This window comes from Desarmillaria tabescens (assembly GCF_030435595.1).
Source record: "Desarmillaria tabescens strain CCBAS 213 chromosome Unknown EV420scaffold_30, whole genome shotgun sequence".
Taxonomy (NCBI): domain Eukaryota; kingdom Fungi; phylum Basidiomycota; class Agaricomycetes; order Agaricales; family Physalacriaceae; genus Desarmillaria; species Desarmillaria tabescens.
In genome coordinates, this window is record NW_026848329.1 from 87085 (window position 1) to 99917 (window position 12833).

At 43.6% G+C, this 12833-nt stretch overlaps 3 protein-coding genes across 3 annotated transcripts; 1 reads left to right on the forward strand and 2 right to left on the reverse strand.

Moving 5' to 3' along the window:
* Positions 1 to 476: 476 nt before the first annotated feature.
* Positions 477 to 1915, reverse strand: EV420DRAFT_1621649 (YJL050Wp-like protein; the record flags this gene model as incomplete). The annotated part of the gene is made up of 5 exons (XM_060475720.1): positions 477 to 521; positions 597 to 680; positions 715 to 795; positions 846 to 1211; positions 1883 to 1915. 5 exons carry the CDS (start codon positions 1913 to 1915, stop codon positions 477 to 479), a joined length of 609 nt encoding a protein of 202 aa, XP_060328066.1.
* Positions 1916 to 6707: 4792 nt separating this feature from the next.
* On the reverse strand, positions 6708 to 7496 carry EV420DRAFT_1645582 (uncharacterized protein; the record flags this gene model as incomplete). The annotated part of the gene is made up of 3 exons (XM_060477795.1): positions 6708 to 6803; positions 6862 to 7143; positions 7200 to 7496. The coding sequence occupies 3 exons, from the start codon at positions 7494 to 7496 to the stop codon at positions 6708 to 6710; spliced, it is 675 nt and encodes a 224-aa protein (XP_060328067.1).
* Positions 7497 to 8496: 1000 nt separating this feature from the next.
* On the forward strand, positions 8497 to 10443 carry EV420DRAFT_1645583 (P-loop containing nucleoside triphosphate hydrolase protein; the record flags this gene model as incomplete). The annotated part of the gene is made up of 8 exons (XM_060477796.1): positions 8497 to 8847; positions 8902 to 9121; positions 9186 to 9322; positions 9379 to 9480; positions 9539 to 9560; positions 9617 to 9808; positions 9859 to 10094; positions 10162 to 10443. 8 exons carry the CDS (start codon positions 8497 to 8499, stop codon positions 10441 to 10443), a joined length of 1542 nt encoding a protein of 513 aa, XP_060328068.1.
* Positions 10444 to 12833: the final 2390 nt, after the last annotated feature.

A 12833-nucleotide genomic window follows, 5' to 3' on the forward strand; every position in this document is an offset into this window, starting at 1 on the left:
CAAAGAAAAGGAGGCATGGTTGGCTCATTGTCTGTGAGAGACAGCCAATGCAATCTGAATTCATGATGTGTTTTTGGGATGAATGACTGGAGAGAAAAGGGCTAATCAGTGGTGACTACAAAGGATAGTCAGATAAATAGTAAGTAGACACCAACTTAGGATTGAATGCTCAACAGCCAACAAGTGCATCAGTATAGTTGTTGCAATTTCTGCTTTGGATGCAACAAATTGAACAAACAAATGAAATAAATAACTCACCTGTGATCCAAATACTGAGAAGAAGCCAATACCGAAGGCTCTTGTTGTACAGGGAGGCTGAACCATCTTCAAGGCATGGCCCCAACCCAGACAGTCACCTAGAGGTACAACAAAGGGCAGAAAACAACTGAACCAGGCCACTCTAAGAGTTCCAAAGACTTGTGGAATTTCTTCTGGAGCTTGGCATTCCTGATGACTGTGGAAGCATTGGCCATTTGTCAAAATAGCTCTTCAAGTCGATGGAAGACTCGGATTATACTGCCCTTGAAGATGCCAGTGAGTTACATAGAGAGGAAGGGTCAGTCAGGATAGAAGTGCTCAGGAAGGGGAGATCAGACCTTCTTGATGTCCTGGAACGATGTGCCTCTGCACCATTGCATCACTGCATCCATCAATTCCACCTTGAATGATGCGACAGTCCTCTTCCACAATGGGCCATTTAGACTCTTTTGATACCCTCGCTATATGCCTGGTGGTCTCTTGCATGACACAGAGTGGAGCAGCAAGTTCCGCTTTGACTTTGGTTTCCTCTTTGCTCTATGTGTCTAGTCAGTCATCATGACATGACCAATTCATCACAGACATACCTCTCCATCAAATATAAAGCAGCTAAGCAAAGCAGCACACTGTTCCAGAGAGAGAGCATTGAAGATGCCATTGAAAATGAGCTCTGTCAATAACAACTCATCCCCAGAGCTGAGTTCACAAGCCACACATCCCTTGACATCAACAATATCATCCGAGGTGACAAAACCCAACTGCCGAAGGACACATTTCCGACACTTCAGCTTGTCAAGTTGGAGGACATCCTGTGATGCCCAGATCTGTTTCTTCAATGATCGCACCTGCTCCTGCACCTTGACCTTTTTTGCATAGGCAACATACAGTTCAGGAAGATGAGGATTGGAATGCAATGGGTTCTTGAGCATCTTATCTTCCATCGCCTCAATTTTCTGTGAATGCAGTGAGATTAAGAACAATTGTAGGACCTGGACGCACCTTGATGAGAACAGCCAACTTTTTTTTTCATCCTTGATTCCCATATGTCACAATGGGTTGACAAGTGGGATCCCACCTGGAAACATCTGTTGGATCTCAGATATGCTCTTCTACACTGTTTCTCGTTGCTGGACTTGTGTGAAGTCCTTAGGTAGGTAGACCCATAGAGAACTGATACTCTTGATTGCAGAAAGCAGGATGGGAATGATGAGGACGACTCCCTTCTGTCCTAGAGAGCAAGGTAATAGTTTAGGTGGAGTGGCAGTGTGCCTAGAGCGATCTTTTGATATGTTACTACCTGTGGCACACATTTCAGGATGATGTCAATGACATGTTGTTCATGTGGAGGGAGATTGCCATCATTGAGAATGGGGATAGGGCGATTCTGTAAGATGGAAAGAAGATAAACATACTGGACAAGTAAGGAAGCATTGACAATACTTTTGTATGGCGAATTTTCTCACAGTTGACAACAACTCCCCAACCAAAGTCAAGTTTCTTGTGCGTCACTCTGAGAAGATGCCCAGGATAAGAATAGCAAGGAGTACATGGGATGTGTGGCGACCGCTCTGATTTCAGACACCATCTGGTCAAGCGGGTGCCGATACTCATAATATTGGCTGACGAGATCCTCATCCAGAATAGTTATTTTCGCCATAACTTCTTCCTCCTTCCGTAGTAACCATGTCCATCTGGACAACCAGAGACTCACCTTCCTCCATACACGGTGTTGCGACTGCAGCCTATTTACACATGTAATTTTGCAATCTAACGTGTTTTACATGCATACTGAGATATAGTGAGTGAGCAGACTAAAACTATGCAGCGACACTAATGCTACATGGTGCAATGATATGGAATATAACTTATGGCATAAGAAGCAATGGGATTCTAAACAGGACTTAGTCACAGCACTGTACCTGATGGGCATGTATGATGAGAAGGCCAAACCCTATACCCAATGCCTTAGGCTCTAACTTACAAGCATGCTTGCGGGAGCTAGATAAAACCTTGAAGATTGCAGTGACACTGAGAATACTTAGTGTGCTCACTAACTGTGATGCATCATACCTGAAAATCCAGGGAAATCCTTGAGCAAGATGACAGATATCACCAGCATGAACTTGGGCAATGGACTTCGGCTGAAGTCTGCGAGCCCACGTCCCATTGTTCTGAGTCCCATTGTTAGAAGACTCACTTGTTGCCATGTCTATGAGAAGCCTCTGTGAATCCAAGAAAGAAGTCTTGAATGACATATGCCAGGACTGATAGTTCCATGCACCTAGACCTGTTGGTTGCTAGAGAACAAGCCTGCAGGTGTCGGGAGAGCACCTCTTGGCACACGTTTAGTGAGCTCACTATAGAAATGAGACTAAAACTGGGAAGTCCGACTCGGATGCTCAGTAAGGCAGCAGTGGCAACATGCTACGCATGTAGGAGTCTGGGTACTGCATGACGTTTGTAATTCTAATTCCCCTGTAGTATAAGCAGGCTGGTTACAGTAGGTAGAAGCCAAGTTTCGAGCCTCCAAGTTCCCATGCATGCGTTGAAGGCAGTACTGTAACAAAGGATCAGTTTGTGACTTCGAGCTTTGCGTAGAGTTAGTGAGCTCACTCAGAGAAATACGAGATACCCTTGAGAAAAGACTTTTTGTGCACTTAGTTCCGAGAGAATAAGAATCAGTGAAGCTGTTCTGTTCCATTGAGTGTTGATAAGTCCGTTCAGAGTATGTTCTGAAGAGGAAAAGTGAGATCTGTTCTGTTCTGTTCTGTCTGTTCTGTTCTGTTTCTGTTCTGTCTGTTCTGCATCAGTTCTGTTTCGAGTTTCTGTTTTCTGAATCTGTTTCCGAGCACTTCTGAGGTGTTCTTGAGTCGAGATCATCTGTTGAAGTTAGTTGGAGAACCCCTACATACAGTTGTGTAGTGAGTGGGCTAAGTCAGTGCTTGCCTGTGGTGTTCTTTTAGCAAGCTCACTAAAGTTTCAGCATGTATTGGCCTCTGTTTCTGTCAGGATCAGTGTCCCTTGTGTATTATAACTCAAATCTGCCTTGAAGGTTGTGTCATGCCAGTGAACGACCTTCCTGTAAAAAGTTCCTAGACTTAGGAATTCATTAGAGAAAGCTTAGCTTCGCTAAGAGCACTGAGAATAAGATAAACTCTCCGAGATATTGAAGTATAGTTGGATCACATTAGAAATAATTGCTCCCCCTAGAACTTACGAGGGTGATTGTAGTTTGTGTAGTTGTGTGAGTGTGTGTGTGGGTTTTTGAGGTTCGCCTTTTAGCCTGCTCACTATTCCACAGGTGCCCACAGCCAGCCTCTTCACCATGCCATTCATAATTCGGACATTACCATTGTCACTGCTCACAATGAGTGCTTCAATGCAATGACCAAAACCTGATCTACAATGGAGCATACTGCAACTGTTAGATTTTATCCTGGCTTTTGGAAGAGATGCTCCGTGCTGTGCTATCTGACAGTATTGGTACTCAAAGGAGAGCAGTGGAATGGGAGAGGTGGTAAACCTCCACTAATCTAAAACTATTTTCATGGGCTCATGGTATTAGATATAGAGTGATTCACATTACTAGACATGGAGAAATAGGGCATCGTGCATCAGGCATGTGCCAGGTGTATAGCAAATGTTTCTGCAACATACCCGTCTTCAGCCTGAGTCATTTCCGAATACTACAGCATTCCCATGGCTATTCAGCTGTTCTTATCATGTGAAGCATATCGTAAGACAGACTCCTGCTAGTTATCGTGTGTAGTCATTTGTGATGCATTCAAGATCAACCCTACGACGAGTCCCCCTAAACGCAGTAGTGGCATGAGAACGGATGGCCAGCAAGGATTTAACAGAGAACCATTCAAATGATTTGCCTTCAGCACCTGATATATAAGCTAACACACATTAGCAATACCTGAGAAAAACCACTAAAGTGAGTGAATTCCATGTTTTCTCACTATTTCTCATATATTGCAGGAAACAGACCTGCTACATGCCCAGACAACAAGACCAGCATATTCACTCTCATCATGATCTCTCAAATGCGGTTGCCCAAACCCTGAGCAAAGACTAATGCTTCAGGAACTTTTAGATGATCTCACAACTTGTTAGAAATGTTCCTCTGCAGTGGTATTAAAAGATCATATTGGTATTCAAAGGAGGGCCATAGAGGAGAAGAAGTGGTAATGTCTACCAGATGGTTCAAGACTATTTTCATGTAGCCCAAATAATGCACAGAATTTGGCAGCAAAGTTACCAGCCTGTGAACAAAGACCTCTATATGGTTCATCAGTGGTCATTGAACACTTGTGAGGGTCAGCCAACACCAATTATTCAGCATTGAATGGTGGGTGAGTGACTTTCCCTTCTTTCAGCAAACAATTTTTTAGGTACGAGTAGTGATGACAGCAGGAGAAAAAATTAGTAGATGCCAAGGGGTCGAACATTCAGTGCCCAAAATATTCACAAATAATCCAGATGATGCCAAGAGCCACTAAACTACAAGAGCATGCTAAATGCGGACGAAATACCTTTCAAATTCTTTATAAAATTAAACAGAGGAAATCACCTTGCTGCCTTCTCCAAGCAAGAAACCCATGATGGCCAGTCTCTTGTTGCAAAGGGAGGCGAACCATCTTCTAGGCAAGCTGACTGAAGTATCTACCAGATGACTCAGACCACAATCACATAAACCAAGCACTGTACAGATTTCATACTTTGGTGACATATATGCTGGAGAAAAGCAGTTTGTCCTTGAGAAAGGCATCAGAGGGCTTTGTAGTGTTCATCTCCTGTGGCATTGCCATTGATGCTGACCAGACGGATAAGGATGTCTTGATTGTGGATGGTGTGTGCCAGACAGTGGATGTTGTTCTATATACTTTATAATGAGCAAATTGAGCTGAAAAGACAGAAATCTCTGAACATATGGCTTGGCTAAAGCTTGGTTTGTGAATGAAGATGCCAGGCTGGCATTGGTAATGAGAAATGAAGGTGTAACCATCGGGCCAGCAGGGTTCATCATTGGGAGGATGAAGCTGTATGTTGTAGATGTCTCTCATGCCTTGTTCATACTCAGATATCCACAAAGTGTAGCCATGTTCTTGAAAGAACTTTTGGAGTGGCTTGCACTTCCAGAGGTCATATGGCCAATTACCCTCAGGCTTCCAGCATCTGATGCGCCATTCTGTCACTGTCTTGGGCTATTTGAAATGTGCCATGATGGTACTAGTCCGCTTGATCAGAAGAGATGTATAGGGTAAGGACCAGGATATGGAGTACCGACAACATGCCACCCTCAGTCAATTAGAACTCTGCATGATGCAAATCTTGCAGCATACCACAACAACTTTATATATGTGATGAGCATACTTATCATACATTTTGTAAATGCTTCATGTCATACAGAAGCAGTATATTGAAAGAACATGCATTCATTGTTACGTCTTTAGTGCTGATTAGAATTCATCATTAATATGCAAATTCTTCCCAAGGTTGAGCCTGAAAGAAGTCAAGTGGTAGATATTAATACTTCTCTCATTCCACCGCCCTCCTTTTGATACTGATGTAATCAGACAATACCTCCAATGAGCAGCTCTTCTGCAAAGTCATGAGATCATCTAAAAGGTCCTGGAGCATCGGTCTTTGTTCAGGTTTCGACAACTTCATTCGAGCGATCATGATGAGGAGGTAATATGCCATCCTTGCAGTCTGCACACATAGGAGGTCTGTTCCCTGCATTGTAGCTGAATAAATAGTAACTGGGGAAAGGCACAATGCACTCACTTCATTGGTTTTACTCATATACTGTCAATATCATGTTGATGAGATATGGTGGGCTGAGATAGTGATACAATGCACCTTGTCGAATGATTTCATCTGGGCTTTGGATTAGTAACGAAGGTAAGGTAAGGTAAGAGTGGGATACATATCATCTTGTCAGTCTTTAAGATGTCCTAGGGTAGAGGTTCAGCACATCAAATGAGCTCAACACTTTCCACTTGCCTCGGTGAAGTATTTTCCGAATACATCATCAAATGATGCATCTTTCAATTGCTGTATGAGAAGGTTAAGAATAAATTCACCATCAGCTTAAGATACTCCCTGCCTCTTCAATGAAGCCCTTCACTTGTGTATCCATATCAAGGTTAAGCATTCAGCCCAAATACCACACATCTGCTTTGGGACAATAAAGATCACCAACAAGCATTTCCAGTGCATATTCCCAAGCATATTCTCCAACTCTAGCCATTCGGTCAGTAGGCAGGCCAGTGATTTTTCTGCTTGCCAGATCAGAGTCCTTATCAAAACAAACTGCCAATTCGAAATTGCTGATATAGTATCGGATAGGGAAGTGAGATTGAAATGGACCAGTGACATCAGGTTCCGTAGTCCTGTCAGGCTCTGTTCGAGCACCTAGAAAGTTGAAAAGAATGTTATTGCTATCGAGGTCCAGGCAAATTGTCAATGTAATGTAGATCATTGAATATGGTGCATACGAGATGTGCAATCAAATTGTCATGGCAGAACTTGACACTCTGGAAAAACACAGGACTCAGTCAGACATTGAATGAAATACTGCAATGGATAGCATACCTTAAATACTTGCATCAAATAATTGAGTATCTCATCCACGTTGTAGAACCATAGTATATATCTGATAGAAAGAAGAGGGAAGATGACAAATTGAAGACCGTTGAATTTGAGCTCATCCAAGAGAGGAAGAGAGTAGTTATTGCCTCGAAAAGCAGTTTGTCCCTGGGAGAGGCATTGGAGGGCTTCATAGTGCTTGTCCCCTGTGGTGTCGCCATCAATACTGATTAGATGGATAAGAATGTCTTGATTGTGGATGGTGCATGCTGGACAGTGGATGTTTTTCTAAATGCTCAGTAATTAGCAGAGAGAATTGGAAACATAGGAAATTGCCAATGTACGAGTTGGCCAAAGTCCAGTTTGTAAACAACAATGCTGGGCTCACATTGATAATGACTCATGAAGGTATAACCATCGGGTCGATGAGGTTTGTCGTTCAGTGGATGAAGCGTTAAGTTGTGGTGGCCTGAGTCTCCCAAGCCAAGTTCATGCATGGTTACCCACAAAGTGTAACCGTGTTCCTTGAAAAAATCCTGAAGTGGCTTGGGCTTCCAGAGGTCATAGGGCCAACTTTCCTCTGGCTTCCAGCACCTTTTGTGCCATTTGTATAATGTCTTGGGCCATTCGGAAGACGTCATGATGAGGATACACTAGATGGTGAATTAAGATGGTCAAGACTGAACTGATCAACTTCAACATTGCACTTGCAAAGGATTGAAACTCCGCCTTCTACTTGATTGATTGATGAGCCTAGCTCAACCGGACATACCCTTCATAAGCAGACTACTGTATAGATGTTCAGAAGTAGCCCATCACTGAGGAATAGGTGGACTCAGAGGATGCGTAGCTGCAAGGTGGAAGGGATGAAGCTTCTGGTGAGGGTCTGGTTGATCTGATCTGTTTCAATTTCTGTACAAGTTGGTGAGAAGCAAATAAGACATAGAGCAGGACTTGCACATTGAGGCCAGCATCGCCACGTAATTTGCCTGGAGTGCTGTGAAAGACAGAGACTCCCCAACAGAGGTCCACTCATTGCTTGTAGCATACCATTAGATGCACAGAGAGCATTGAAATCTCTCCATGCCTGACACAAGGATTCCAGTATGGTTACATCAAGAGGCAAGGGTAACCTTGGCAGAAAGGCCAAAGCCAAAATGATAGGCAAACCAATAGCAAGGGAATAAGCATGAACCATGTGCTGATGCCATAGATTTGTAGAATAATAGTTGTTGAGAATAACTAACATCTAATGAGGATATGAGAATCAAGGATGAGCCATATTTTGCAGAGACATCTCACACACCTATGACAATTCTTTCATTAGCAAGTACATCCATTGTTTTGTCAGTTTGTCTATGATCCTTCCAAGGTGCAAGCTAAATCTCGGGCCTTGGCAGGAAGCAGAGGTTGCAGAGCAAAGTTTTTGGTTTTGCAGAGCTGAGATATATCTGTTCTTCCTAGAAGCAGTTCCAGTGGGATGCTGTATCTGGTCTTTGTAGTCACTCCTCAGTTGCCAAGATGAGCAAGGGACATTAGGAGTGGGTGGTGGTAGGAAGACGAAGGTGCCATTGGCAATTTGAATTACAGTAAGGTGCACCTGGCATGCTCTCCAAACTCCCAACCAAACCCTTGTCCAGAATGGCCAAGAACGACCTCTTCTCTGTTCTCGAACATTCGGCCACAAACCAGGACACTTTGACAATGGATTCACCTAATGAAAAAAATGTTCCAATGGCAGTTGACGAGAATGACAGGTCAACTCTTGTAAGTCAAAAATGGAAGGCTTTTGCAGTGGTTTACCCCAGCCTTGCTGTTCACTCATTTGCTCCTGAGGAAGCAGGTGACCAGCAGGACTCGGCGAAGAATCCTAGGCTGACTCCATCTCTTCTGCTTGATGATTTCGAAACCAAGGAAAAACAGGAGGTTGCAGCAAGCGCTGGACTGGATAATGCGGTTGAAGCTGGAGGAGGTCTTGAATTGAAACATCAAGTGCATCTGTAAACCAATAAATATCTGTCAGTAATGCCAACCTGCGACAAATAGGTTAGACATCAGGTCACCATACCTCCCAGTTACAATTACATTCCAATATCCCAGCACATTCCTCCTGCAAAGCCACATCACGAATATAAGTTTGAACTTGATCTCTTCCAAAAAGTTTCTGTATATGTGATCCAGTGGAATGAAAGTGTCCTTGTCTCCATGCATACTAGTGCAGGGAAGATGGTGGTGGCAGAATACGCCATCACACAATGTTTGGTGAGTAAGCAGAGGGTCATATATACTAGTCCAATCAAGGCAAGTCGCCTCTCAATCCGAATTTTCAGCACTTAATGCTGCCTTTTGGCAGGCCTTGAGCAATCAAAAGTATCATGAAATGTTGGTAGAATTTGGCAATGTCAGCCTCATGACAGGGGATGTAACCATCAACTCATCCGCAACATGCCTAGTCATGACTATCAAAGTCAGTTTCATATCAGCCTGCTGCTCCTTCTTTATAACTCTTTTTTTCAATACCAGATCCTATGCTCCATGCTCTACCATGGCTCTGAAATCATATGGGAAGTTGTCTGGGTAATCTTTGATGAGATCCATTACATGCGAGACAAAGAGCGAGGCATCGTCTGGGAAGAAACCATTATTCTCCTGCCCCATGCCATATGATATGTCTTTTTGTCAGCCACCATTCCCAATGCTATGCAGTTCGCCAAATGGATCTGCAAGTCTCACGATCAGCCCTGACATGTTGTCTACACAGACTTCTGCCTGACACCGCTCCAGCATTACTTGTTTCCAGTGGGTAGCAAAGGCATTTATATGGTGGTGAATGAGAAGGGGGAGTTCAGGGAGGATAACTTTATGAAGGCTATGGGGTTGTTGCAGCACAATCTCGGAGAGGATCCAGCAGATCCGAAAAGTGGGACAGAAAAGAAGAGCAAGTCTAAGAAGGGTGGGAACAAAAAATATGCATTGTTTTTCTTCTTTTCTTCCAATTTTCAGTATCTAAAATCAGTACAGAGTCTTCAGACATCTCAAGATTGATCCAGATGATCATGCAGAAGAACTGCAACCCTGTCATTGTGTTCTCCTTCAACAAGCAGGAATGCAAATGGAATGCACTCGAGATGATCAAATTTCAGTTCACCTCAGCCAAAGAACAAGATCTCACCACCACCATTTTCCACAACACCCTTGAGAACCTCTCTATTGAAGACAGACAGCTACCTCAAATCACAGTCCTTCTTCCTCTTTTAAAACAAGGCATCAGCATCCACCACAGCAGGTCTACTTCCCATCCTGAAGGAGGTTATCAAGATTCTATTCCAGGAAGGTCTGATCAAAGTCCTCTTTGCCACAGAGACATTCTCCATTGGTCTGAACATGCCCGCCAAGACTGTCATGTTCACCAGGACTACCAAGCGGGATGGGAAGGAACGGCAAAGCCTGCCATCAGGGGAGTACATCCAGATGTCTGGTCACATGGGGAGGCAAGGATTGGATGAGAGGGATATCGTGATAATGATGTGCGATGAAAATATTGAGCCGGTCATTGCAAGGGAGATGATTACTGGTCAAGCAGATTGACTGGATTCAGCGTTTCATGTCAGATACAATATGGTGTTGAATCTCATGAAGGTTGAGGGTGTCAGTCCAGAGTATCTACTCCAGAGGTTGTTCTTTCAGTTTCAGAGCAGTGCAAAGATCCCGTTGAAGAGGCTGGCTGTGGGCACCTGTGGAATAGTGAGCAGGCTAAAAGGCGAACCTCAAAAACCCACACACACACTCACACAACTACACAAACTACAATCACCCTCGTAAGTTCTAGGGGGAGCAATTATTTCTAATGTGATCCAACTATACTTCAATATCTCGGAGAGTTTATCTTATTCTCAGTGCTCTTAGCGAAGCTAAGCTTTCTCTAATGAATTCCTAAGTCTAGGAACTTTTTACAGGAAGGTCGTTCACTGGCATGACACAACCTTCAAGGCAGATTTGAGTTATAATACACAAGGGACACTGATCCTGACAGAAACAGAGGCCAATACATGCTGAAACTTTAGTGAGCTTCGCTAAAAGAACACCACAGGCAAGCACTGACTTAGCCCACTCACTACACAACTGTATGTAGGGGTTCTCCAACTAACTTCAACAGATGATCTCGACTCAAGAACACCTCAGAAGTGCTCGGAAACAGATTCAGAAAACAGAAACTCGAAACAGAACAGATGCAGAACAGACAGAACAGAAACAGAACAGAACAGACAGAACAGAATAGAACAGATCTCACTTTTCCTCTTCAGAACATACTCCTGAACTGGACTTATCAACACTCAATGGAACAGAACAGCTTCACTGATTCTTATTCTCTCGGAACTAAGTGCACAAAAAGTCTTTTCTCAAGGGTATCTTGTATTTCTCTGAGTGAGCTCACTAACTCTACGCAAAGCTCGAAGTCACAAACTGATCCTTTGTTACAGTACCTGCCTTCAATGCATGCATGGGAACTTGGGGGCTCAAAACTTGGCTTCTACCTACTGTAACCAGCCTACTTATACTACAGGGGAATTAGAATTACAAATGTCATGCAGTACCCAGACTCCTACATGCATAGCATGTTGCCACTGCTGCCTTACTGAGCATCCGAGTCGGACTTCCCAGTTTTAGTCTCATTTCTATAGTGAGCTCACTAAACGTGTGCCAAGAGGTGCTCTCCTGACACCTGCAGGCTTGTTCTCTAGCAACCAACAGGTCTAGGTGCATGGAACTATCAGTCCTGGCATATGTCATTCAAGACTTCTTTCTTGGATTCACAGAGGCTTCTCATAGACACTGGCAACAAGTGAGTCTTCTAACAATGGGACTCAGAACAATGGGACTGTGGGCTCGCAGACTTCAGCCGAAGTCCATTGCCCAAGCTCAGTGCTGGTGATATCTGTCATCTTGCTCAAGGATTTCCCTGGATTTTCAGGTATGATGCATCACAGTTAGTGAGCACACTAAGTATTCTCAGTGTCACTGCAATCTTCAAGGTTTTATCTAGCTCCCGCAAGCATGCTTGTAAGTTAGAGCCTAAGGCATTGGGTATAGGGTTTGGCCTTCTCATCATACATGCCCATCAGGTACAGTGCTGTGACTAAGTCCTGTTTAGAATCCCATTGCTTCTTATGCCATAAGTTATATTCCATATCATTGCACCATGTAGCATTAGTGTCGCTGCATAGTTTTAGTCTGCTCACTCACTATATCTCAGTATGCATGTAAAACACGTTAGATTGCAAAATTACATGCGTAAATAGGCTGCAGTCGCAACAATGGGCAGGACAGTAGATATTGTTCTGAATACTTGGCAATGAGAAAAAAAAGAACATAAAGGGAGTGAAGGTCGAACATACTGTTTGGCCACAATTCAGTCTGTTAAAGATCATACCAGGCTGGCATTCATAACAAATAACAAAAGTGTAGACATCAGGATGGTGAGGCTCATCATTTAATGGGATAAGCTCTACATCCCATGACTCAGATGCAATCCCAAGTTCGTTTTCCAAGAGCCACAGGCTGTAGCCATGTTCCAAAAGAAATTTCAAACTGGCTCATGCCTCCAGAGGTCATATGTTTGACTGCCCTCGGCCTTCAGGGCATTGGTCATACCACTCTGCTATCATTTTAGGCCATTCGACATCAGTCATGACATGAGCAAAGGTATTTTGGTTGAAAAGTGAAGCAAGCAACAGCGATTGAAACTCCTCAAGGCCAATGATGGTTTTGACCCTTCTCATGCCACTTTGGTTATTGGAAAACAGAGCATGGTGCCAACCTTGCAGCTGCTGGCAGTGAAGGCGCAAAGCGCATTGATGATACTGACATTGGAAGCAATGGTAGTTCTCAAAATATGAGCAGAATGATATTTATTCCTCGGAGGAAAGGAGAAGTGACTGGATGTGATGCCTGGGAATGCCCAGGTGTTGACTGAGTAA